Source organism: Cottoperca gobio, chromosome 24 (assembly GCF_900634415.1).
Source record: "Cottoperca gobio chromosome 24, fCotGob3.1, whole genome shotgun sequence".
In the NCBI taxonomy this organism is placed as follows: Eukaryota; Metazoa; Chordata; class Actinopteri; order Perciformes; family Bovichtidae; genus Cottoperca; species Cottoperca gobio.
In genome coordinates this window covers 8,662,261-8,689,927 of record NC_041378.1, presented here as the reverse complement: position 1 = coordinate 8,689,927, position 27,667 = coordinate 8,662,261, and the positions used below count along the sequence as shown (strand labels likewise).

General features: G+C 40.8%; 4 protein-coding genes across 6 annotated transcripts in view; 3 read left to right on the top strand and 1 right to left on the bottom strand.

The window, feature by feature from the left end:
- fig4a (FIG4 phosphoinositide 5-phosphatase a) overlaps positions 1 to 3,193 on the top strand; it is a 39,245-nt gene extending 36,052 nt beyond the window's left edge. The window contains exon 24 of the mRNA XM_029462667.1: positions 2,241 to 3,193. Within this exon, the coding sequence (XP_029318527.1) occupies positions 2,241 to 2,418 (178 nt within the window). The 3' untranslated portion in view covers positions 2,419 to 3,193. The remainder of the gene's footprint in view (positions 1 to 2,240) is intronic.
- A 4,092-nt stretch (positions 3,194 to 7,285) lies between these two features.
- gpr6 (G protein-coupled receptor 6) lies at positions 7,286 to 22,844 on the top strand. 2 transcript variants are annotated; one of them, XR_003834589.1, is made up of 3 exons: positions 7,286 to 7,526; positions 8,120 to 9,219; positions 22,808 to 22,844. XR_003834589.1 is itself a non-coding variant. In XM_029462670.1 (2 exons), the coding sequence occupies exon 2, from the start codon at positions 8,129 to 8,131 to the stop codon at positions 9,134 to 9,136; it is 1,008 nt and encodes a 335-aa protein (XP_029318530.1). In that variant the 5' UTR covers positions 7,286 to 7,526; positions 8,120 to 8,128; the 3' UTR covers positions 9,137 to 9,623. The 2 variants fall into 2 exon arrangements, 1 of the variants encoding a protein (XP_029318530.1); XM_029462670.1 differs by lacking the exon at positions 22,808 to 22,844 and having other exon boundaries at positions 8,120 to 9,623.
- Positions 17,064 to 18,992, bottom strand: ccdc167 (coiled-coil domain containing 167). Its single transcript, XM_029462671.1, has 4 exons — positions 18,809 to 18,992; positions 18,499 to 18,593; positions 18,328 to 18,380; positions 17,064 to 17,891 (listed from the first exon to the last, which is right to left on the bottom strand). Exons 1-4 carry the CDS (start codon positions 18,857 to 18,859, stop codon positions 17,773 to 17,775), a joined length of 318 nt encoding a protein of 105 aa, XP_029318531.1. The 5' UTR covers positions 18,860 to 18,992; the 3' UTR covers positions 17,064 to 17,772.
- On the top strand, positions 19,042 to 27,560 carry kif25 (kinesin family member 25). Of its 2 annotated transcripts, none has more exons than XM_029462669.1 (15): positions 19,042 to 19,462; positions 19,624 to 19,689; positions 20,680 to 20,802; positions 20,955 to 21,096; positions 23,249 to 23,352; positions 23,455 to 23,540; positions 23,629 to 23,668; positions 23,810 to 23,877; positions 23,963 to 24,037; positions 24,216 to 24,362; positions 24,651 to 24,827; positions 25,724 to 25,878; positions 25,967 to 26,215; positions 26,364 to 26,519; positions 26,748 to 27,560. In XM_029462669.1, the coding sequence occupies exons 1-15, from the start codon at positions 19,421 to 19,423 to the stop codon at positions 26,897 to 26,899; spliced, it is 1,782 nt and encodes a 593-aa protein (XP_029318529.1). In that variant the 5' UTR covers positions 19,042 to 19,420; the 3' UTR covers positions 26,900 to 27,560. The 2 variants fall into 2 exon arrangements, with proteins under 2 accessions (XP_029318529.1, XP_029318528.1); XM_029462668.1 differs by having other exon boundaries at positions 19,042 to 19,489.
- Positions 27,561 to 27,667: the final 107 nt, after the last annotated feature.

Below are 27,667 nucleotides of genomic sequence, written 5' to 3'. Positions count from 1 at the left end.
AAGCAGGACAATCTGTAATAGCTGTTGAGATGATGGCTGCTGATGACAGAACCCAAATCAACGACTTGACTGTTTCACAGAGCAACACATTTGCATTTGCTTTCTTGATAGACAGATGAAAGTAAAGACTGTCTTGCCTTCTTTCTCAAGCTTTTGAGTCCCTAAACTAGGAGACAGTGAATCAACCTAATTTGTGCTGCATTGTAAATAAGGATCACATTGAGAAAACATTGTGCCCCTCCAGGTCAAAGGCTGGAGCAGATTCTGGCAGTGTGCTCTGCAGGGGGGCATCTCATCGGTTTGAGAAAAAGCCTCATTTCGCAAAAATAACACTTAGCTGAGGTGGAAAAGATTTGTGTTGGGCCGTCTTTTCCTGCGACATTTTAATGGCACTCGACTGGACCACCAGCTGTTGATCTCGTTAACCGATTTCTAAATTGAAATGTGCGCTACATTTGGCCTATCGGCTTCTTGGTCGCCTTGTGACGATGCATCAAGTTGGGTTCTTGAAAATAGTTATCGCTTTAATTTACATTACAGCCATACTTCACCCACAAAATGAATTATATATGGTACATCAATAACTCACCCCGTGTTACCTTCAATTCTTGAAAAGAACATAGTTTTTCTCACACGCGTTATATACACAGTGAACAAAGAATTAAAAAAAAGTGAGAAAAGTACTGATGAATTGAAGTAACAGTTTCGGTAAGTAAGTTTCATAACGGAAAAACTATTTTAAAACGACATCTCAATCTCAATTGCTTGAATTCATCAGGATTTTTTAAATGTTTTGATTCTTGCCGTGCATTTTCTTTGAAAATTCAAGGTAGTCTGGGTGAGTATTTGATATACAGATAGTCATTTGAGGGGTGAAGTATTCCTTAAAAAAAACAAAACCCTCATGAGGACACTTACGGAGTCCGTAATTTATCTCAAGGCTTCCTCGATCCACCATCTCTGTGGCTTTGATACAGCCAATAATCAAGGAGGTGCATTTTTGTAATGCAGCCTGTGTGTCTGAGCAGCTGCTCACTGGGGCCTCAGCTGCTGCTGAACGAGCTGACTGAGTGGATGACAAGCATGCAGTTGATAATCCGCCCTAGAGACATGCTTTAGAGCAGGGGTGGGGAACCTTTTTCCTATCAAGGGCCATTTTATTTTTTACAACATCCTTTGAGGGCCATACTTATTATTGAGCTCATAACCTCTGCATTTTTTTTAAGACGCAGCCCATTAATTTCACTTTTCTTTTATGCTGTGCAAAAAAGCAACTTTTTTTATCAATGTATCTTTCCGTTTTATCAGAAATCCTTTATTAGTCACACAACGGGGAAATGTATCGTCACAGCAAAAGAACCCATGAAGTAAAAAGGCAGTAAACAATAATTAAATAGAATACAAAATAATATAAGTACCAAGAGGTTGATAGAAAATAAAGTGAATATTGGAACAGTCTGTCCTTGGTGTGGTGGTCTACCTCTCTATCTTTCCATGTTTGTATGTTCCGCTCTGCAGAGAGCTGCTTGTTGGGCCAAACTCCGCCGAAGAGCGTTAACTTTATCCAAACGCACTCGTCCTTTCAGCTCGTGCAGTTTGGCATGTTTTGTGCTGTATTGACGCTCGAGATTATTTTTGCGCGTCCGCACAAACTAGACACACTGGCCTTTTACTTCCACAAAGAAATAATCGTTCGTCCATTTCTCCTGGAAAGTGCGACATTCCGCATCCACCTTTCTCTTGTGTACACTCGCCATGCTGCGTTCACTGATGTCAATGACCGTCTCGCTTAATATTGAAGTTTTTTGACATTAACGTGACCACGTGATGACACGTTCCGCTCGTGTTGTGTTCAAGGACCTTGGCCAGGAAAAACAGTCAATCGCCCGTCTATTGCTGTCTATTTTGTTTTTGTTTTTTTTCTAGTGGATTTTTTTGCCGGAGGTTCCCCACCCCTGCTTTAGAGTCTAGTTTCTGTGAAAACATTAGTAATTCTGTTGAAAAGCTGCCATCTCTACAATCAAAGATATTGACTCACTCTGTGCAGCTGATTGTCCCAAGATGGTTGTGTTGAAAATACAATTCTAGTCCTTGGTGCACTTTTTTGTTCATCTAGCGACAACAATAGCCATGGCTTGTTTTTCCACCGCCACGCGATTTGTCTAAAATGAGTTCTTCACTACATCCATTATAATTATTTCATTTCATCTCCTTTCTCCTCTTCGTCCCCTGTCTCTCAGAGAGCCGGTGTCTTGCTTCCCGGAGGACAGCATCTACGGCGTTTCTCCCCCGCAGGTCGTCAGAGACAGCCGCGATGAGTTTGAGAGCCATGTGATGACGGGTCGGGGCCAGATGAGGGGTCTGTGCAGGGAGGACGTGTTGATGTACAGGGAGTACGTCAAGAACAGATACATGTGAGACAAAGATAACGTGGACTGATTGTGTTATCTATATGCAAATCCAGATTATCGGATCCAATCCAGTGACAGATGCTTTCTTCCATTTTGTAAATCAATTTTGCTTCAACCTTTTTCTGCTGGAAGTAGACTGTCCATAATGAAGATAATGGTGCATGTACAGCCCGGGTGTCCTGTATTAGGACTAAATTACGCGGGTTGATTTATTATTATTTTTTAAATCAAAGTCAGTTGTGTGTTTTAATAGCTTCAAATGTTATCCAGTTACGTGCCTCAACAGGCTACCTACATGGTGCTTTTTATTTGTTCTGTGTCTTAGTTTCCATTAATCACATTTTAATTGCAACTCTTTTAAGAGTTTATTTAACTATATGTACGTTTCGCACATGTAAATTGCTTTTCAGTATTTTGAATCTGTAATGTTGGAACCATTATTATGATGGCAGGCCCAGAGATTATGATGAGTGATTCTTTAAATTTAGATTTTATTTTTTCTATTAATTCCGGGGATATACATTGTTCTTTTTTTAATTTCTCTTAACAAGTATTTGCAGTCTTATGTTATGTAAGGCATACATGCACTGTAAATGTATATCCAGGTCATTTTTGTCCCTTTTTTTTTGTCTGCAGACCAAACACATGACTAATACTTTGAAATGGTGGCTTTTATCAAAACCTCATTCTTAGTTTACAAAACTGCACACTGATTTTGTTTTGTCTGATATGTCAGTTGACTGTCATGTATACTAGTTCTAAATTAAACATTTATTTATTAACATAATGTGACTTGTGATTTGATTGCACTTTTCGACACTAATGTTTTCCCTCTTTGCTCCTCTGCGTTTATGTCTGTGCTCTATTGTTCGTCACAAAAATGGATTATTATTCCTTTCATGCGTCTTCTGTAATTGTTCTCATCGCTCCCACCCACCTCTACTGTATTTCTCACGCCACCCATTAGTCACCCTTTTCACTTTTGTTCTGTCCATCACACTTTCTCTCTGATCTCACACGCTCTTTTAGCACGGAGCTTTCAACCACAGGTGTCAGAAAATGGGAAATGTGAGGAGAACCGTCTTCTCTGTAATGCACAAACGCATTCAGTCAGCGTAATGGCTGACCACTGGTCTCTGCATCAGTGACTTGTGAGCATGAGAGGGGAATTAAAGTAAAACTTCTCACAGCATTTAAAACATTTCAAATACAATCCAGGACTTAAACATCTCACCGAAAGAGAAGAAAGCCTCTCGCCTCTCTATGTGTGCTTTCGTCCCCAAAAGAATTCCAGGGGATTCTCTGAGAAAAGATGTTTAAATGTTAAATGAACATAGCATATATAAGTATTTATACAGGGTTATAACACACTACCAAATCATGTCTAATGATACAATTGTAAAGATGATTTTTTAAGATGGACAGGAAAGGGGGAGAGGGAGCAGGGACGACATGCAGCAAAGGGTCGAGGGTCAGATTCCAACCCTGGCTGCTGCTAAGAACTCTGTCTTAGTACACGGGGCGCCCAATACATCCTCAAAACATCTTTCTTTTTTCCCCTTTTTTATTTGATAAGGGTCATTTTTTAAAGCTTAAACAACAATAAGTTACACAAAGCTATAGCTGTGATTTTTAGACCCAAATTTATATTATATAGTTATGATATTCTCTCTACATTGTATCTCTACATGAAGGATTCAATGCTGTTTTTCTTTATTCTTTTCTTTTTGCCTTAAACAGTCATATTTAAAGATGTTGACTAAAATTGTTCAGCCTTAAAAACAAAATCTGTGCAACATCTAAGTGTAATTATTGAACATAAATGTGTTTAAAACCCCCAAATTCTCCCTAAACCACACAGTGGCCTCAATGGTAGCTATGGCCCTGCTTGTAGACATAACCCAAAAACAAAATCACATAAATAAAATTGTGGGTGCAAAAAGAAAGGCCTTCTCGGAAGACATTATACTGCTACTCGCCTCCTTTCTTTTTCATTTTAAGACACCTGTTCAGATCCATTCACATCCAATTTCTTAACACTGTAAAACTCATGTAATTTGGCCCATTAGCGATCAGCAATATTTTAACAGATTTAATTATCACAATGAAGTGATAACATCTGCAGCGAGGCAGGCACAGTGCAGTCGGTCACACACAGTTATCAGATTATGTGCCTGTTTCTTTTGTAAGCGATCCACTCATTTTGTTTTCCAAGTGTAAGTGTGTGTAAGTGTGTGTAAGAGTGTGTAAGTGTGTGTGTAAGTGTCCCAGTGCTTCTCTTGTGAGAAGAAGTAGATGTTTGTGGGTAAATTGAGGTGTTGCATCTTTACAGTAAATGCCTCCCTGGATGTGTTGTTAGCTGTCACAGATGCATTTCATCGCTGTATTCCACCTTCCACTTCTCTCCTACCACCCAGTGTTTTCATAGTTTTTTCTCTCAACCTATTGAACCACATCCATCTCCAATACATTACTGTCTTCCATCTTTTTAATTGTCATTGTCTCTGCTGCTTCATCAGTTGCCTCTTCTCTAACACGCTCAGTTTTTCCTTGGTAAGTATCTCCACAAGGGTAGCAAGGTAACTGGTATGTTTGTGTACGAGCACGTGAGAGCATGTGTGCGCTCTTGGAAATGAGAACACTGCGGTCTGTGTTTACGGGAAGGGGGACTGTCGGCGGCTGTTTTGGTCTTTTATGTAAGGCCCTGTTTTTCTCATGTTTTTATGTTCCCAATTGCAGGTATCTCATTACATTGAAACCTCTCAGCACACATGGGTATGGATTAATAAATGCATCTAGTCACGGATATCTTTGGGGGCAGCTTGTTCTTGGTAGTGCTCACAAAAATAACTGAATGTTTGTGTGGTGCAGTGCTTCCATTTAGGTGAAATTCAATTAGTTTGGTTTAATCCATCATGGAAAACAATCAGAAATTATTCTAAGATGTATTCTGGTCCTGTGTTCAGTCCCTCTGGATCTCTTACATGAGTCGACGCGTCATGTGACCGCTTAGCTTATGAATGAAGACCACTCCACTAACAAAAGGTGGCCAAACAGCTGTTGCCTGGAAACCAAAACTACTTACCATATTGCAATGTTGCTTACCTACCACTACCTCTCAACATTATATCCATTGTTGTATGTCATTTCATTTACTCGATGTGCAAAAACATAAATACAGATATTTTTTTGGTGCAACAATTTTGGCAACCAATTAAAATTCACATTAATGCATTTTTGAAGTATAAAAACATGTTGTTCAGGTTCCTCATTTCAGTCGTGCATCATTCATGTAGCTTTATGGGATTGGAACCGGATGGTGAGTGTTGCGTTGCTGCATCTACGCCTTTTTATGTGCGGTAAGCACCGTATGAGCGCGGTGCAGATTGCCGCGGTTAGCTAGCCAGTGGGACATGGAGGGATTCACATGCTATAAAATGCACGTGCACACTTTAAGTAATCTTCCCATTTGTTTTCATTCATGTTCATATACAGTACCAGTCAAAGGTTTGGACACACGTTCTCATTCAATGTGAATGGGAATTGACTGGTACTGTAGTTCACAATAGTTCTCAACAAGTTCTTTACTTTTAAAGCAAAGTTATGAAAGAAAATATGATTTAATGGAAAAGAAAAAAAGACGTGTAGGAAGATTTTGCATTTCCTGAGCAAGGCTACTCGCTCAGGAAATACATACACATACACACAGTACTGTAGATGGTGCTGAACTGAGGGGTTTAATCTACGGTACCATCCCCAGAGGTTTTAGCAGAGTGTATTGGACTGTTAATTATGTTATTACATTTGCTAGTTAGCCAGTCTTTTGGTCCTGACCATCTGTTACGCCTACATGAGCTCCCTCTTATCTCTCCGTTGTAACTCACCCTCACTCTCTTTTTGGGGCCACACAACAAACACTAGTCACATTTTGCCTTGTTAAACACAAGTGTATCTTCTAACATTGATATTGTCTGCTTTCTATTCATGCAACCATTATCAATAATTAATGGAATAAATCCATTGTTGAGAAGATAAAGGCTGCATGTGCATAATATACGTATAATGTAGTGACTGCCATGGAACCGTGCCAGTAGTGGTTGCTATCAGGGCCCCAGGACTTTGACATACTGTATCTTCCGGGTCACATGAGCATGTGGGAGGTGGGGTTAAAGGAAACGCTAGTGCGTTTTCTCTATAGGCTGGGGAATGTAAAGATTTAGGTAATTTTATACACGGCAGTCAAATTGTTTTTGCCTTCATGAGCCACTGAGCAACTTTCATAGGAATGAGCCGGAGCCTGCCTCCAACGCTGTATCCAGTTCTCGTTATACATCCATGGTTGCTATAGCAACAGTATGCTGAAACTAACAGTTGGTGGCCGAGCGGATAAAAGATATCATGTTTAACTACTTTTTTTCTTCTAAATGTAATTTGTTCACTCAAAAACACAGGGATAACTTTAAAGCAAACTTGTTAACATGTATGATGCTATTACCCGGGATATCTGAAGGCTGATATTAGCTGAAGTTTTACTGACATTTGTATTGAAGCTGAGATTCTCCCCAATATGCATGCTGCTTATACCTGGACCTTTGCTTGTTGGCTTGTTGCTCAAGTGTTTACCTGAGATCAGAATCTATTCAGGAGAGACGTGTAGGCCACTGAGGTAAGAAGCAGCGGTTTAATTTTCTAAGTCTAAAAGCGCTGGAAATTATGTCAAGAGCCTTGAAGCCTCTCACTGTCTCACTCGCTCTTTCTCGCGCGCGCTCTCTCTTTCTCGCGCGCGCTCTCTCTCTCTCTCTTTCTCGTGACGTCAGGTGGATTTAAAGCTCTCCTCTAGAGTCTCCGGTCAGTCCCCTCTCGTCGTCGTCCTCACAGTCACCTCCCTCACTGAGCAGAACACCGGCCAATGCTTCACACTACCCCTGCCCTGGGTGTCTGTCCCATGCGTGGGAAGCACAACAAAATCAAGGGCTTCACTTGAGAAGGTCCAAAGGAGCGAGAGAAGAGGGTGCGAGCCTTTATTATCCTTTACTTTGAATTTTTACACGTTCCCATCGGACAAGAGGCTCCGACTTCAGTGAAAACCTCAGCTCATACCGTTTTGTCACGGAGGTACGTATTCTAAACTTTCCAGAATTGGTGTTCCAGAATAATATTTTTACTTTGATCTGCTTCTGTGATAGTTATAACAATGAACTCCTTGGAATAATAGCCTTCTGTAATCCCATGATATAATTTCACATTAATATTACTTTTATATTACGAATAAAACAAATCATTATATAGTAAGGTTAAGTTTTAAAACATGATGATATGAATGATTTGCTTTGTTTGTCAGTATTTAGTGTATAGAGTTGCTGTGATTTCAGCACCATGGACAGCTCCTGTGCTGCTTCACTATTACAATAATATCCACCCTAAAATAGAATTTAAATTGTGCAGTGTTGGTGGTTTTGGACGGTAAAGTTAGTTTAAAGTCAAAATCAGAGTTTTGTTTTAGATCTTTTCATTTAAATTCATCATACTGTATGTATTGGTAGCCTAAATGATGTGCTTTTTTTTAATATGAATGTGTATTTGAGTAAGTAGACGATGGCAAAAAAAAAAAAAACCCTGCTCAAGTGCCAACATTACCAAATCCTCCCTAGGGAAAAGAGAATTTGCCCTCACATTATCATTAACGAACCAATCTGCTTCTTCGACAGCTCGGAGATATGAACGAGTCGCTGGTGGTGAACGACTCCTCTGCGACTTTTGTGGCTGGAGAAGCTCTCCCATGGATGGAGGCAGATTCTCCAGAGCACAACAGCAGCCTGCAGTTCTCCACCGCCCCGTTAGATTACCCCATCAACCCGTGGGACATTATGCTCTGCATGTCAGGCACCGTCATCACCTGTGAAAACGCCATAGTGGTAGCAATCATCTTCTACACGCCGACCCTCAGGACTCCCATGTTTGTGCTGATTGGGAGCCTGGCCACAGCGGACCTGCTGGCCGGCATGGGATTAATCCTGAACTTTGTGTTTCAGTATGTGATCTCCTCTGAGACTATCAGCCTTATCACTGTCGGCTTCCTGGTGGCCTCCTTCACTGCGTCCATCAGCAGCCTTTTGGCCATAACAGTGGACCGTTACTTCTCCCTCTACAACGCCCTGACTTACTTCTCAGAGAAGACGCTTCAGTACGTACACCTGATGTTACTGGTGACCTGGGGTGTGTCTCTGTTTTTGGGCTTGCTGCCGGTGCTCGGCTGGAACTGCCTGGACGATCCGGCCTCCTGCAGCATCGTTCGACCTTTGACCCGGAGCAACGTCACGCTCCTGGCCGCCTCCTTCTTCGTCATCTTCGTGCTCATGCTGGCCCTCTACTTCAAGATTTGCAAGATCGTGTGCCACCACGCCCACCAGATCGCCCTCCAGCAGCACTTTTTTGCCACGTCGCATTACGTCGCCACTAAGAAGGGGGTGTCCACGTTGGCCATCATCTTGGGGACATTTGGCGCCAGCTGGCTGCCCTTCGCCATCTACTGCCTGGTTGGCGAGAGGGACTATCCATCAGTGTACACGTATGCTACGCTGCTGCCGGCCACCTACAACTCCATGATCAACCCCATCATCTACGCCTACAGAAACGCAGAGATCCAGCGCTCCCTCTACGTGCTTCTCTGTGGCTGCTTTCAGGCCAACAAGACCTACTGGTCCAGGTCACCAAGTGAAGTCTAAAAAGTGTGTGTGTGTGTGTGTGTGTGTGTGTGTGTGTGTGTGTGTGTGTGTGTGTGTGTGTGTGTGTGTGTGTGTGTGTGTGTGTAAAAGACAGAGCAAAAAGACAAACCATCCTGTGAACACTGACATTCTGCTTACAGTAGACAGTGAATGCTTTACAAACACAAAGAGGATGTGATGCTATTTCTCATGCATACTGTACTCTGCACTTTACTATGTCTTAACACAAATTAGGATGACATTTTTGGAAATGCTGTGAACAAGAAACTTCTGTGAAAAAGATGAAACAAACCTGTGAATGTACTTAAATGAGAAAAAGAATGGAAAATCTTGCACTTTAGTCCATGTTTTTTGAAATGCCAAAGCAGTATTGTACTTATTGTGTTTAAATGTTTGAACTTGTGAGTACTGTGTGCCATTTTTCTATTTTGTATAGTACTGTCTTTGATGTACATTTTCTACAAGAGGAATAAAGAAATGAAATCCAGCTGTGGCTTCATCTCATGTCTTTGATGTAGCACATTTCTTCCAAGGAGTCCTTGCGTTACACCTTTTTTATTTATTTTTTATTACATTGTCTGCACTTCGTTACAACCTATATAATAAGCACAGGTGGGTCTGTTTGAAGAGACTAATGGCACCTTGAGAAATCAATTACCTTGCCCTGGAAAATAGCTTCAATTTACACCAAGTCACTTTTTAATCCTGTCTCCTCAATTTGCGTGTGTGTGTGTGTGTGTGTGTGTGCGTGTGTGTGAAAGAGAAAGAGAGGGAGGCACAGACATATAGAGAGATATCCCAAAATGTTATCAAGTAGTAGTAATGTAGTCAAGTGTGCTTAGCAGCTATGATTACCTCACTGACAGCAGGTGTTATGTAACATACACCCGACTATAATGAGCATTTGGTACCTATGTAACTCCGTATTGGACCTGTTACATGATAAGATATGATGTACTCATGAAAAGGGTTGTTGCCTTTATCTCTCTTTGTCGCATCAGCATCTACAATTATGATTCAGGAGCATAGCAGCCTCAGGCACGTGTATGTGCCCGTGACGGCGAGGGATGATAATAAGTCACAAACGCAGCAGTTTATCTGCCAGGCTGTTTAAAACAGGTTCAGGGCATCAGAGTACCACACAGGAACAACGATACTGTTGTACACCAGGAGACTTGTAGGCGTGTTTGGAAACATATACATATATCTCCTTGTTAGCGTTTTTACATGCCAAGCTGTTACTGCTTTTATAAAATGACATTAGCCCCACCACACATGTCGTTCTCAGAATAAAATATTATATTTGTTTATTATTATACTAACATGAATCAGAAGTGATATATACATAAAGGTAGAATATAATATTGACCACACAATATATTTACATATTTCTTTCTGTAATACAGCAGTAGTATAGCGAAAGAATGCATTTTTCTGTACGATAAATTTGCTACACTTGATACCTTAATGTAGGCGATGGGAAATTAATGAGGATTTATGTCTAAATGTTTCTTTGAGAGTAACAAGCAATTGCTTTTTATACAGCATTTGTTCAAATGAGTTAATGCACGATGGACCTTTGGACTAGATTCTGGTCCTAACCAGAAGATAATGATGCAGCGCCCTCCTTTTCCTTGTCACATGTTAGCAGTCACAGGTATGTGGGCTTCACGTGGCCTCTTATCACGGCGGTTTGAAACTGGTTTTTTTTATATTTATGACTCTTGTTTAGGTCTCCTTTGGGCAGCACGATCCCACTCACCTCTCAACAACTGCTCTCACACAACAGCAAAATAGGGATCACTGCACTTGCTCCTCGTGTGGACTATCAACTGTAATAATCTCCTGGTTTGAAAGCTGTGAAGCTCTCAGTTAGTTCAAAGCTGATCACAAAGTGGGGGAAAGGTGAGGGATGCTTGAGGCCACTAATGGACTGCCCACTGAGGCCTGGTGGGCGCTGTTGTTTGTTCACCTCGTTTTATTCTCCACCTCAGCAGATGTTGCTTTTCGTCACCCACCAAATCAGGCAAGCACCGGTTTGTGCATAGCACTCAGAAAGTGAATTAGTGGAGAATAGGCTACAGTAATAGTGTTTGTGGCACAAATACATGGCACATGGCATTTCTTTAATTATTGTATTCAAGCATTCAAAAAAATGTACATACCCTCCAAGTAAAAGTTCATCATTTTGTATATACTTATTCTGGAAATGATACACCCGCTGTGTGTGGCATCATATCAACATATCCTAATATCAAACCTGACAAATGGACTGAAAATTCAGAATTTCATATGTACATATTCAAGAACCTGTATGGCTTTTTTTTTAGCATGAATTCATTTATCTCATAGAATATAATATCATGTGAAATTAGACTTTTAGTGCAAACATTTAGGAATCATATGTCTTTGTTATGTACATTGATCTGGCTTATTGAATTAACCCATCAAAAAACATATTGCTTCATCCCTGTGAGTGTAATGAATACTTTTGACTTTCTTCGTAGCTCCACACTTGTACCTATAGTTGCATCACTAGAGCATTTCAGGATTGCATGTCTGATGTCAATCTCTTCTCAGCAGCAAAGTGGACTTTTTTTTATTGTTGCAGAGGATAATTTTAACAACACTGGAATTCACCTTGCCTTTGATATCACATCCATTAGACTAAATAGGAGCTGGTAGCAGTGTTTGAATTATGTAATGCTTGATCAGTGCAGACCTGAATAGCTCTCCAGGCAATTACCAAAGTACACAGTCGAATGATCCCTTAATAACAACATTAATTACAGCGGTGTAGCAAATGCTTTCCATAGGAACATTATGCTGCTCAGTTAGACATTAGCTCGATGGAAAAGGTTTTGGTTTTATTGATTGCGTAATCACCCAAATTGCTGTTTTTTGCTCCCCCCCTGGGTTTTCAGTCCATATTCATCTGAAAGTGTTGTCCCAGGAATGTTTCAGATACAGATAGTAGAGGAAATACATCAAGAGCGGCATTCATTTCTGATTTTACTCCCCATGGAGAGCGCAGTGGTGTCCAGGTAATACCTTGGAACCGCCTACATGGTGATTATTAGACACTGAGGTTTACCGTGATGAACACACACACACACACAGAGACACACACACATGCTCAGACACAAACACACGCTTTATCTCTTGGAAAAGCAGAGAAAAGCCCACATCAGCGACATAAAATCAGCTTTGCAATAAAAGCTATCATCATCTGCCTTTGTCCCTCTGCCTGTGGCCTGTTCAAACACTAGTGTGTGTGTGTGTGTGTGTGTGTGTGTGTGTGTGTGTGTGTGTGTGTGTGTGTGTGTGTGTGTGTGTGTGTGTGTGTGTTGTCTGTCTGTCTGTCTGTCTGTCTGTCTGAGTGTCTGAGAGAGAGAGAGAGTGTGTGTGTACACGTGTTGGCACAGAATTGTACTCTATGAGTGTGCTTGTTAGTGGCCTGGAACCTACAAGGATTTGTCATAGGTAGAGAGAGAGAGAAGAGAGAGAGAGAGAGAGAGAGAGAGAGAGAGAGAGAGAGAGAGAGAGAGGTAGAGAGAGAGAGAGAAGAGAGGAGGAGAGAGGGTCGGATAGCGAGATAGAGATAGAGGGAGATATAGAGAGGGTAGAGAGAGAGAGAAGGATATATTGAGCGCGAGCTAGAGATTGGATACTCTAGTCGATCTCTCTGTTAGAGATGCTGCTGTCGAGATAGTCTCTCTATTATCTCGATTCTCTATATCTTGCTCTCTTCTGCGCTATATCTCTTTCTTTTCGCTCTCTCTCTCTCTCTAGTCTCTCTCTCTCGCTCGCTCTAGAAGAGGAAAAAACACTGAAAACACTTTGTGACATGGTGAGTGTGCAGCGAGGGACATTTTTCAAGCTTAATAAGTGCTGTAGTTAAACATCTTATATCAAATGTATGCAAAATAAACATATACAATATTTGTGTTCCTATTTACTCCTCGACAGATCACGCTTGACCCTGAAGATTACAACTACAAATCTCCGAGTGGATTCAAAGGACGAATGTTCGATCATGCAGAAGTCCAATGTCCTCAAAGTGATAGAATATATTTACGGCAGCTTTACGATTCAAAATATTAGGTGCCATCTTGTTCCACTCATTCAACTGTTTGCTCCACAAAACAAATTCATAATTTATTCGGTTAATAAGGTCGCGTGTCTTGTTTTCAGAGTACTTTAAGTCACAGTTTCACTTTGATTGGCATGCTTTCTTTCAGCGCTCTGTATTGGACTCACTGTATTGCCAGGTGAATGGACAATCCGGGGTCAACTGGAGGTTACTATCCATATCTGTGGATTAACTCCTGAAAGTGGAAGGGAAGGAAAGTAGATCACCTGCCCTATTGTACAACAATTATATCCAATTGGTCATATTTCATAACTGAAAGAGAGGCTTTGGGATTCCAAGTTGTTTGAAAACCTGTGAATGTTTCTGTGAATGTCCCCGTGAATTCAGAGGACAATCACAGTAGGGAGTAGCCCATCGAAGTTCTAACACATTCTGGCTTAATTTGGACAATTTAACTCCTATTTAGCCTCAATTTCCACAACCAGGTCAAAGTGACCAAATTAATTAAGAGTTATAGTTATTATTTCAACATGCCCATGTTTATTATTACTTATTTGTTTTGCCACTACTCAGGGAAGGAAACAAATGTAATGTCTTTAATACGTTCCTGTGTGAAAACGGGTCAATTTGACCTGGAAGATAATAAGAAATCAGATAAAACTGCTCAAGTTAAGCATGTCTGTTTTGTGAAATGTTCTGGTGTACAGCTGAAGGAGTCTGCAGCCAGTTCACTCACTGTGGTACATCTACAGGCTCCTCATTACTCACACCTTCGTTCAGCCTCATTACCTACCAGCAGCTTACCTTGTTTGACACTGAAGGGAGAGACTAGTGTAACCTGACTGCTCGGCTCTTAACAAGCACTTCTGTGACGAATTAACTCTCCCCTATGCCACCTGTCACTCTCCCATCATCCCCCTCTTTATTCTGCTCCCATCTTCTTTTCCCACTTTGACTACAACGATGATGACGAAGGTAGAAGTTAGGTGTGGAGGGGACACATTCAGCCATGACCGGGAATATGTCTTGCATTATTATCTGAGCATGATGACTTCATTTCTCAACATTAGCTTTTTTTTAATGCTGGAAATTAAAAAAAATACATTTACACGTCATGACAGCTGGGTTAATACATGAAATGCGACCATGTAAATTCAGCATGAGCAGGATAGCAGGAGGGATTTATGCTGGATGTGAGAGTTTGTAAGAGTTATCTATAGTTAGTGTTTTTTTCTCTATTAGGTCAAGTATAGTCATAAAGACAAATCAAATCTCAGCAGGTACTAGAAAGGACAAAACTTTACTTTAAATAAAAATGAAAGGCAACAATGTTCAAAGATATATGTGACGTAAGGTCATGTGTACACAAGTAGACAACACCTCTGATGTCCATAGTGATGGTGAAATGTAACTCATTTACTCAAATATTGTACTTTTGTACAGGTTTGAGGTTTCTTTACTCGAGTACTTTATGCTCCAATAAATAAATAAAAGAGGCAAATATTGTACTTTTTACTCCACTACATTTATCCGACAGCTATAGTTACTTTACATATTACGATTTTAGACACTCCTCGACACAATACAAGAGTAAACTGCTGCTTACATTAATACCTCAGTAATAATTAATGCAATAATATATTATATATTATAGTGACACTGACAGAGGCCATTCTCCTGCCCCTGGTCGACCACCACACCAAGAACAGACTATTCCATCACTGCCATGTGCAATATATTACTTTTCTATTTTATTCTATTTAACTATTGTGTACTCACCACTTTACTTCATATGTTCTTTTGCTGTAACAAGGTACATTTCCCTGTTGTGGGACTAATAAAGGATTTCTGATTCTGATAATGTGTACTTTTACTTGGGATACTTTAAGTACATTTAGCTGATAATGCTTCTGTAATTTTACTTGTAACATTAAGCATTAAGTCACTAGAAGACCACACAAAACTTCCATAATGACACGTGACCTGAGCGCAGACGCTGAACCTCCTGTCGCAGCAGGTGAGCTCAAACATCCCTCTGCTTCAGAACCAAAATAATTCAAAGTGACTTCTGGTATTTTGGTGGTCAGACAATCGATTTCTTTTGTAAGTCATGTTCTTTCATAACTTGAGGAACTTAACGCACTGTGTCATACAAAAGCAAAACTGCATCAGACTGTGCAGGAGGACACACTCAAGCAAAATGACTGTTACTTTTATATATTTTAGGGTAGAACAAATGCAATTGACCAATTCACAAAAAAGCCCAGTTTTATTTTATTTTTTATTTATCAATAGTTTTTTTATTGTAAATGAGAAACGTCAGATGGCTCCAAGAGTAAATCCTTAAAAAGTATTCAAAAGTCAAATCCAGCACAAAATTGCAGCGTAATTTATCAAAATATCAACTTATTTATGACTTTGTTACTTATTAACTTTGAAGGGTGAATTTGAAATGTTTTTTTTAAATGAGCAATAATATCAACCGCAACATGAACATGAACATTTTAACATATTCAGTGGCCATGATCATATTTTAAATCCCACAGAAGTGTTGCATAATGGGCTTGTTTACATTTGTTTAATCTGGGGATGAGAGATTGAGAGTGTGTAGGCGGGCCGTGGACTGTGTTGGTGAGAATAGAGCGTGTAGGAGGGAGGGCAAACAAACAGTTATTTGTTGGGCTGTGCCGTCATACACTTTACTGATTTCTCACCACAACCACAGATCTCTCCCTTGAATCCAAAGCAAAGAGTCTGACATGATTTTAATTAAAGAATAAATCTGGTTATATTCTATATTTCTTTTGTTGTCAACAAATCTCATGAAAAGACAACAATTAATTGAGTATTGTCCGTTGGGGGAAAGCCTGACATACCGTATCTTATTCCTCTGCCATCCTAAGCTCCGTTGTTGAAATTATTTTATTTTAAACACAGGAATGATCCACATTGTGGGGGGACATGCTCCTTTATTGGGATGAACATGGGAAATACTCACTACGAGCAGGACAAAAGTGTATTATGCAACTATATATATTTAAAAGTTTTAAAAGATTTTCAATAGGAACCAAAGGGCATGGGACTGAGGTTGGAAATCAATCAGACGGACGAACACATCGTTTCCATTTTCACTGGATTTGATGGCAATAAGAACATTATGGAAAGTTACCAGCTTTACCTTTAATTATAATATAGATAACTGAACCCAGAATTGGTAGATAGAGAAAGCTACAGTTATAAAATCATAGTTTAAAATACGTTGTCATACAGTACAGCAGGACATATAAGTGATAATCTCTGAGAACCACAGGAAATCACTACATCCTTAAAGTAAAATTCTTCCAATGCTGCTAATGGAGTCTCTCGATTCTTTACGAGAATAATTTTACATAAAGCGATGAGAATCAATATCAGAAATGTTGTTCTAGTTTTTTTTTTATCCACTCAGAATACAGAGAAGACCTTCAGACTTTTTAGTCTTGTCCTCAGATCCCCCAGTCGCCACACCATTCTCCATGAGTGTCACTGGGTGAGGATTTACACCTCCTCTTTATCTAGTGTCAAACAATAAACGTTGTGATCAGAACATCTCACCCACTGAGTGGTGATTTCCTTCAATCTTCTTTTGTACTATTTGTTGTTCTAGTTTGATGGCAGAAATCACCGATTTTATTCAAAAACGACATTGGACCTCTATTAAAGCTATGAGTCATGTAATAAACACTACTTACAAAATAGTCATTTAAATAGAAACTTTTTCTTTTTTTAAATTCTAATTCACTGCAGTGCATATAAAGAACCAAGAAAATAAAGACAAACAACAAAATCTATATGCTTCCAAAATTGGTATAGTGTTTAATATATTCATGATAAACCCACATTCTTCAGGTTCTCCATTTGCGGCAATGTAAAAACATTCTATACACCTCGCACTTAGAGAAAACCAAATGTATCAAATATTTGTATCATTTAACTGCACACGTGACATGTGCACCATGCATTAACACACATTTATTTATATGCGACTGAAAAAAAAGCAGACTTGATTGGCACAATTGTATGAAGCATTTCTTTGATATATTATATAATAGTAATATTACTTTGGTGTTATTTGTGGCATAAGGCAGAGGTTATATTTGATGAGTCATTTAAGTGACAAAATGCTGTGTATAAATTCAGTCTTCATGTTGAATTTCATAATATACAGTAAGGTCTTTACATACTGTATACAAGATGAGGAAAAGACTAAAATGATCGCTGACTTCACGTTAATATTATCTCATATATGTGTTTTTTAAGTCCAAGAAGCTGTGGTGGGGTTCTGACTGTGCAGGATAAACCAATTATGACGACCAGACGAGATTAAGACAATGCCGCCATCTAGAGGCTGAACGGGGGTATTACATCACAGCTCTTCAGCTTTCTCATGCATCTAACCCCCGTGTACACGATCCTGGCCTCATACATCACCTCATGACAACACTGTCCTGAGGTTGTTGTTTTTTTTTAAGAGCATTAGGTCCCTTTAAGAAATCAGGTAGTATCATGAGTCCTCTTCATTGACGAAAAAGACATAGTAGAAGAGAGCGCTGATGACCAGCAGAGCTACCGAAAGCAGCATGTTCCTCCGATTCTCTCCTCTTAACGTCTGCAGCTCCTTGTCTAGAAATTAAAAACAAAGCTAAAGTGAAGGCACTAATGTGTGGAAACCATGCACAAACAAAACCTGCAATTTAAAGTAATAGACTAAAATGATGTTAAACAGAGTAACAATCATGGCACTGATAGAAACCTTCATGACCTTTCTGAGTAACTCATCAGTACTATGGACTTAAAAATGGAATAGGCTGTTTATCTATAAACTGGATGTGTGTTTGTATATTTTAGGGAAGAGCAATTGTATAGCAATTGACCAAAAGTAGGACTAATTCATAAAAGGTTGAGAAAACTTTATTACATCTAAGAGTAAATACTTCAAAAGGTATTCAAACGTCAAATCCACAAAATAGCATTGTTACATACCAAAATATGTAGACTAATTTGTGACTTTGACCTTTGAATGGTACATATCAAGTGTTTTAAATGGATACAGACTTACCTAACTTTAGCACCCTCTCATTAATGATCGTCATTTCATCTTCCAGGTCCTGCCTGTAGAGCAAAGAGGATGAGAGAGAGAGAGAGAGAGAAACAGCTTTGAATGTAAAACATTTGACCACCACTAACAAAAACTATCCATCATCATCATCATCCTCCTCCTCCTCCTCACCTGTCCTTGTCAGAGAGCGTCTCCCTTCTGCTCCTGTACTCAGCCCTCCCCAGGTTGTCTTGGCAACGCGCCCGTCGCTCCTCCAAACGGTCAATCTACAATATTTAAATAAAATATTGTGAAATATAAGAGTAAATTTAGTTTAACTATATTAAACGAGAGGGTTACAAGACAGCGCAGTGACTAAATGAATGAAATACATAGTGTGTACATTACATATTGTAAAGATAGTAGCAAGCGCAAGCTAAAAGGCTAACCCGCTAGCTAGCTAGCTAGCTAAAGGCAAGGAAGTGCCCTCCAACCGTCTTACCTCAGAGGCGACACTGGTTTTCTCTCGTCTTTTGTCTTTCAATTTAGTCATTTTGTGACAGAACCTGGCTACTCCTGAGAGCCTGGTTGATAATCTGACTGTACGGAAGTGTTTTCTTCTTCTTTGTTCTTCATTTCTTCCTTTTGCCACATCACTCCCCGTTGCTGCCCTCTATCTGTGTAACGTTACCAAATGGTTAGGCTCATTAACCCCACCTGTGTGCTGAAGTCCCTCTGCATCAACATATAATATGCTATATGACGGTAATTATACAGTCGCAGAACAAAAAACAATGGGCTTTTTGACAACACCATCCACATTGAACTGGACTACTTGGGTGAAACTTTTCGTCTTCATTGTACTCTCAGTAGATACAACAACACAATAAATCACATAACCTAACGTTATATATGAAAATATTGCCATTGGAATAGCGACCGGAAACGGCCATCCTCCTCCCCTCTGGAGCAGACGGTGTCTGAGCATGAGCATAGTTGAGAGAGTTGTTAATCGGATTATATGATTTGAGAGGACACGACTTGATCATCTGAGATGGAAAGGGACGAGGCTATCTCTTCTCTTCTCTACTAGCTTCTTTTCTTTGAAGAAAAAATGCCTCTCTTTATAAACCGGGACCAAATATTTGCGCACCAGGTACACCTGCTGGAGCACAAACTGAGGGTAAATCACTGCTAGAGTGTAATGCCAAATGTGAGATTATTTTTTCAGAAATAGTTCAAGGACTTCTAGTTTATCCATTGATGTTTTGCAAACTAAAAACCTAGATTGTTTGTAATATTTCACTGTGTTTTCAGAGTAAAGAGGAGCGAATACTGGAGCTGGAGACAGAGAATGCTATTCTTCATTTAAGACTTGCTGAGGTAAGAAGATTTCTGCCATTACTTACAGGTTTAAACCTATAGGCCTTTGGGAATCCCTGATCTCTATTCTAGTGGGTTCTATTATGGTCCTATTATATTTATTCCTTGACCTCATGAGTTGCTCCAAAAAAAAGGCTTTTTGTGTAAATGTTTTATCTGAATTAACTTGCCATTAAGGCACTTGTCTTGAATTCAACATGTGTTTTTTCACCTTAGTGACTGCTCTGGGATTTGGATAATGTGACGTTATTTCACTTGAAGGTGTGTCAGAGAGGCCTACTCTATATTTGATTATAATTATAGCTGCATGGAACCAAATATGCTGGTGATCAACTGAGCCAGAATGGTCAAATACATATTCTGAGCTTTTCATTTCACTGCCATTCAGTTCATGTGTCACCTAACTGTACAGTGTGTCTCTGTTATATTCTGAGAATATAAACACACATAAAAACATACCAGTAGATTGTCCCCTTTTAGGTACTCCATGCCAACAATTCAACACAAGACTAGTTTAATCAAGCAACTAGTATTACCTAAAGTAATATGTTTCAATGGGTTTTAAAAGCCTTTTTAACTGTAGATAGTTTGACCTGTCATAGCAGAAAGATCACAGGTATAATTACTAACTAATATAACAGAATGCTACACTGAATAACACACTTACTGATCATTTAGCGTCAGAGCTGTTCATGTCCTGTTTTTTGGGATAAGGATAGTTCCCCACTACCTCTCAACATTTCCAGGCTGTATGGCACATTGAAGCAAATCATTTATTAGGGAAACGTGTTGCTTTATATGTTCTGTACAACAGTTGACTAAAGAACTGGCCTCTCAAAAACACGTGTATTGTGTTGAAATTCAGTCAAATTCAATTAAGCATCACATGATACAAGATGATGATACATGATACACTGGAGCTTGGCATGAAGTAGGCGTGAAGTGGCACGGTGGTGCAGGATAACTATGTTTATGTCATATCCTTTTCAGTGTCTGGGGAAACTCCGTCGAGACCATGAGGAGGAGACCAAAGCCCTGAAGCATCATCTGCACCAGAGGAACGCACAGAAGATAACCCGGTCAGCCCTCGTCAAACTCCTCTCTGAGGTCCAGGTACAAAGTGTGTGTTGTGTGTTGTGTGTGTGTGTGTGTTTTGTTGAGATGTTTCACTAAATGCCATCCAAAGTCAAGAAAGGCAAGTAGTGTGGGAGATCAGAAAGACACACACACACAGTTAATTTGTCCTCTCTGTGTGTTTGTTGCAGGCTGTAAAGCAGGACTTGAGTGAACTGTTTGCAGTGTATTTGAGTTTTTCCACTGAGCTGGAAGAGCAGAGCAAGCAGCTGCTGGAAAAATTACAGCAAGCCAGCGGTTCTCTAAAGAGTCACTGTGGAGACAAGGTTCAGGGTACGTATCCGAGTGTGGCACCATACGTTAACAGACACGCAGCATCTTTGACATCATCCTACGTGAAGGATTTGTTGAGGCTGGGATTTCAAGTACTGTTCGCCACCATTTCGGCAGTTGCTTTTGAAGTAAAAAAAATTAGGGCGTCATGGTGGAGCCTGGGGGCGGTGAGCTGGTGAGCATGCAGCTATTAGAAGAGCAGCATCTTAAGGCACTCGGCCCCTAACACTGACCTGTGGTGTTTTACAGCTTAAAGGTGCAAAGTGCTCCGGCGCTGTGCACTAACTGAACCCGGAGCTGAAGTCTCCTGGAGGACGTAACGAAAATACAAGTTGTTTTCTCGTTTCTGCCACTTTGTATTCAATCCAATAAACAATAAATGATCAAGATGTACACAAACCCTGTACTTTTCAAATGTAATTGGCAAGACCTCTTCTTTGTTGGAATGAGGGCAGACTGGCGCAAAAGTGACAAGATGACCCGTGGTGCACAGCAGGGTTCACCTACAAAGATTTTTGTGACTGAAGCACACACTTTAAGAATCATATGTACCGTACGTATCTCCTTTTCAAAGTAGTAGTTCGTAAAAGGTTTACAAAGTGCTTTGGTCCCGCAGGGTGGAACAGTGGGTGTAGCAACAAACAATTAACTTGTTATCCTTAATAGGGTCTGCCGCAGCATCTGTCAGTTTTTATATGCTCCTCAGTGTACTGCCAAGTATTGTTAACCACAGGGGAGGTTTACAATACTTTGAAGATGTTGTCATTTAAAGGAGACGTTTTTGTTTTTTTATCCCTGCCTTTCGGTATCAGGCTCCCCCCCCCCCCCCCCCCCCTCACTTTTATTAACTTTTCTATTCTGTTTACTCGTTCACCCTCTCTGTGCCTCTCTCCGCTCTAAAGCGGTTTACAGGTTTTGTGCTGTCTGTGTCTTCATTAGGCTGCGTTTGCTTCTAATCCTCTCGCACTGTCCCTCCCCTCTTCTCTCTCACCCCGCCCTCTTTGAGGTTATCCAAGGTTGACTATCTTGCTCTAACCACGGCCACTCGCCATGACTCTGATGATTGGTCAACACTGATCTCCCTGAGCACATGACGCTGCAAACTTTACCTACTAACCAAATACAAAATATTCTCTTTTCTGTTAGAATCTCAAGAGATGAATTATTTGTTCTATTGTAGGACTGTTAATTGATTTTTAACTTCACGTTTCCTACTTCTAGCTTTTGAATATTTCAAGATTTATAGAGCTGTTCGGCTATACAGTCTTTCCTAAACTAGATAAAATATGCATCGTTCCAAAACCTTTGCAAAATCTAATCTTTTTAAGTAACAAGTATATCTGTTCGGAGTTGTGTCCTCATGATTGTTTGCACTTATTGTAAGTCTCTTTGGACAAAAGCGTCAGCTAAATGAACTGTAATGTAATGTAATACGATGTGGGACACAGAAACAGCACCCAGAAACCTTTTTTGACAAAAAAACCCAACAACCAATAAATTAATAATTTACACAGCCAGTGAAGGTTTAAAAGTACAGAACTATATTCATAATAAAATAAGATATTGAAGCTGTTTTGTTTTACTGTGATGGAACATTTCTGAGAATAATTTACGTTTGACAAAAATGAAACACCGAAAATGAAACTTCGTGCCAAGGCTATTCTTGAATGTCTCCAGCCTGTCCTGAGTCAAGGGAGTTGTTCAGTGCCAGGTGTGTGTGTGTGTGTGTGTGTGTGTGTGTGTGTGTGTGTGTGTGTGTGTGTGTGTGTGTGTGTGTGTGTGTGTGTGTGTGTGTGTGTGTGTGTGTGTGTGTGTGTGTGTGTGTGTGTGTGTGTGTGGCTCCAGGATTAAAGACCTGGCCTGAATTCAAAGATTTAAACCAGAGAACAGATGCTGTCTCACTTTGAAGTTGATGTTTGCAAAGACAGCCATTAATTAACTTTACTCCTTTTACCTTTTAAGACAGTTTGAGCACCAGATTCTCCACCAAACCTGAGCCGTAACTACACAATATCTATTGCAGCGTAGAAGATATCTTGTGTATTGTATCAATTGTAACCTTTTAAACCTCCCTCTATGATAGAAGATTCTTCACATTTAATATTGATTGGACTATTTCCCCCTTATTTATCTATCTGATCTCCCTGTCCAGACTTGCAAGCTGGTGTGGCAGCTCTGGAGCGCTCTCTGGAGGAGGAGAGGGAGAGGTGCAGGGCAGAGAGGCAGAGGAGGAAAGAACTCCATAACACACTGGTGGTGAGGACAGATGTTTAGTGTCAAAAGATAACGGGTAATACACAAGGTTCATAAAAAAACTCCACAGCATGGATCTGATTTTCATTCTTAATTTGGCTACAGGAGTTGAGAGGGAACATCAGGGTTCACTGCAGGGTGCGACCAGTTTTACTCTTTGACCACGTCCAGTCCCCCACCTCTGGATCAAGGTGGGTCAACACGTGTTCCTTCATGACAACATGAAACACTGTATAATAATTGAGGTAATCAATCCAATTCTATGCTTTTCTCTATCAGACCTGCGTCATCAGAAGAAGTGGTCTCTACAATCAGCGACGTGAGTTTCACAGACTCTTCCAATTTACTTCCTTTACTTCTTACTGCCAATTTACTTCCTTTTACTGCCAATTTACTTCCTTTTACTGCTGCCTCAGCGTCCTCACTTTGTTTTGTGTTGTTCCCCGTTTGTTGTCTAAAGGACACGGTGATGGTGAACTGCATAAAAACGGGGATGCCAGTGCAAAACAAGATGTTTGAGTTTGAAAGGTAAAATCATGAATCATGACACAAAGTGCATTATTCTATTTCATTTTGGGTGTATTAATGATTTTACTCTTTGCTTTCTTCCCAGAGTTCACGGACCAGAGGACTCACAGGATGCTGTGTTTGAGGAAGTGAAGCCGCTCCTCACATCTCTGCTGGACGGGTGAGTATAAAAAGCATCCGAAAACAGAATCTTATCAAATCACGTGTCATTCAAGTGTAATCATTCAGCTATATTCATTAAACTCTACCCTGCGGGAATGAAGAACAAATAATACATGACAAACAGCATAATATGGCTTCAGCATGAATTGAATGTTATCTCCTTCCCTGCCCTGCAGCTATAATGTGTGTATCATGGCGTACGGCCAGACAGGCAGTGGGAAGACTCACACCATGATGGGATCCCAGCTGCTGGACGAGCATTCAGGGACGCAGCAAGAGACACAGCAGGGGATTATCCCCAAGGCTGCTGCTGAGCTCTTTCGGTGAGAAGGAACAGCATTTTTCTTTTTTTATTCATTTGTTTTTGGAATATTTACATTGTGTAACGATTTTAAAGGAGCGAGTATGTTTTTAATTCCGTGCTGAAAGCCACAGAAGGTCTGGTCTAATTTACTGTATTCTAATTCAGCCTTTCAATCCATCAGAAACAAAATAAATTCAGTCCATTGGTTCATAATGTGCACTGAGGGTTGAAAAAGAATATAATTCGGTTTGACTTTGTGTGTGTGTGTGTGTGTGTGTGTGTGTGTGTGTGTGTGTGTGTGACCCAGGCTGATCTCCGAGATGCCTGCAGAGAGCCACACTGTGGAGGTTTCAGTGATGGAGGTTTACAACAACGAGGTGCTTGACCTTCTGGCCAGAGATGCGCAGGGCAACACCGCCGACCAGCGCCGGGACGTCATCACCACCTCCGCTGGTACCAGCCAGGTCACCGCCCTCACATACGAGTGAGTACAGCCCGAGCTGAGGGCACTGTGCGCAGAAGGTTTTTATTAATACTAGGTTAAGAAGGTCTACAATATGAGATTTTGCAGCTAGACTGGTGGTTTCTATGGCATTTATTTTTAAGCTCCACTAATCAATGCTTTGTTCAATTCTGTGTAATGGGAAAGGGGTCGCTTGTAGTGATAAACCCACAGAGAATTATCCCCCACCTACTCCCTCTTAGATCTATGGAGCTTTAGTAAATCGTTTTTTGGTTTTACGGCCAGCAAAGTCCACTTACCAAAAGCCCTCGTTGCAGCCGAAGCAGGCAGAGCAAATGAGCTCGAATAAATCCACTGTGTGCTACCTGCCCAAACTGCAGGTAGACAAAGTTTATTGAGCATTTAGCAAGATAAAGAGCTGTATATTTATCTCAAAAGTTAGTGTTGATGGAAACGGAGCTATAAGAGAAGGGACTTCGGACATCCTGACTTTCTTAGTGGCCAGAAACGCAACATGTTTATGAAGCAACAATCTGTTAGATGTTCCTCGGTAGACAAAACATGGTGTCAACTTTAAAGTTAGGAGTTATGTCTCAGGCCACCTGATGAGGGGATAGCTGTTAAATGCTCCACAATGTCACTAACTTTGTCTGCGTGTACTGAGCAGGTAGTGCACGGTGTTTTTTGTTGTTGCCTGCTGCGGCTGAAACTGAAATCAGAGTGGTGAGAGTTAAAACCAAAACACCAAGTTAAAAGACGCTTCTCCACAGAGCTGATCATTTGCTGCGTGTTTGTTACTATAAGTTACACCTTCACGTGCACGTCATCATTTGATCCTTGCTATAAAACATTTAGATTTGAACAGCTCTGAGGAATAAAATGCCAGGTAATGGTGTACGTGTTTGATATCACTACAGGCCCGTGCGTAACGCCTCCGAGGTGATGCAGATCATCAGCAGCGTTTTAAAGCTCAGGGCTCACTGTCCCACCCTCGTCCACCCCGACTCCTCACGCTCTCACCTCATCGTCACCCTCACCATTTCCTCCAAGAGCCCCAACGCACTGGCCCTGGGTGAGACGCATTTATACGCACACTTTGCACGTAAGCATTGATGACACCTTGTTGGGCACATGTTCCTGCATTGTGACTTTTCCTTCAGCCCGCAGGCTACAGAGTGCCAAGAAGGACATGCAGCACTCCCCTCAGAAGGAGTGGTGGAGTCCACGCTGCCGCCGTGCCAACCCCACCGCCCGCAAATCATCTGATGACCATCTCTTCGCAAGCACAGCCTCCTCTCCCTGCCGCTCCCCTTCCCATTCCCCATGTCCCTCCCCGAGGCCCAGCATCTCTCAGGCTCTGTTCAGGACCAAGCTGCAGCTGGTGGACTTGGCAGGGAGCGAGTCTGTCGGTGAGAGGGGCTCAGTGCTGAACGATGGGCTATGTTATGGGAACATTGGTCCCAGAATGTTTTTAAGATGCACCAGGCAATATTTTAACTTGAAAATATACCTTTTAAATCTTAACGTGCAAAATGGAAAAATATGCTTGTGTACCAGGTATGTCTGGAGTTTCGGGTGCAGCTCTGTGGGAGGTGTCCTGTATAAACCGCAGTCTCTCTGCGCTGTCTGATGTCCTGGGAGCTCTGGCCGAGCAGAGACCACACGTCCCCTACAGGAACAGCAAACTCACTCATCTGCTACATGATGCCATAGGTGACACACACACACACACACACACACACACACACACACACACACACACACACACACACACACACACACACACACGGGACCTCTGACTCTCGTCTGGTAAATATACAAGTTCATGCCCAGAAATGAAAAGGGAATAAGTCCAATTGATGTATATAAATCTAATTTAGTTGTCGTTGTCGTTTAACGTGCCTTAAATCTCCTCTTGTTCTTCTCCCTCTTCTCCACCAGGTGGCGATGCCAAGCTGCTGGTGATGCTGTGCGTCTCTCCCACGCAGCGCTTCATCACCGAGTCTCTGCAGTCTCTGGGCTTTGGCACGCGGGCCCGTCAGGTCCAGAAGGAGCTGCCGCGAAGGAAGAATAACACCCTGAAAGTTAAGTGACGAGTCAGAGAAAGAGATTTCATCCTCTGCGGGTGCTGTGGCAACTTAAGTCCTGAAGCAGTCATGCCAACAGAACAGGTTTGAGGGTATAAGATCCATACCTGCAAATGTGTCATTTGTGTGTGATTTACAGTGTGTGGGCCCTTCTTACTTTTTAGTAGTCAACTAGGAAATCGAGTGGTTTTGCCAGAATTGTTTTATATATTTTTTGTTTTTAACTAGATATACTAATAGACTAAATGTATTTTAAAGGGCTGTCTGAAGCCACAACTGCTTGTATGCTGCAAAACACATTATTAATGTGTAAATAACCCTGGCAATTACCAAGGGTGCTAAGTAGTTATGAATGACAATGCAATGACACAGAGGTTGAGTAATGATGAACTCAATTTAGTATAAAACTACTGTATTCTTTTTATTTCCACTTTCATTAAGCTTTAGATCATGTCAATAGTCATCAGTTCTGTAAATGCAAAGGTTTTTCTGACTGAAGTAGTCTTGCATGTATTCTGATGTAAGTACATTTCAGGTCTTGCTGCTCCTGCCTTCTCTTTTGTTTTGTGTGTTTTAGGTGCAGTTATGTTTATACAGTGTTTATACACGTGTTGATGTATTCTGTGGCCGTAACCATCACCTTTTTTTTGTTTGGTTATTCATTACAAATTCAAAGTCCTTGATTTAGAATCTTCTTAGGAAACATTACTTCAAAAATAAACAGCTGAAGTGCAGATGTGTATATCTTTGTGTCTGTTCAGTCTGTACCGGAAC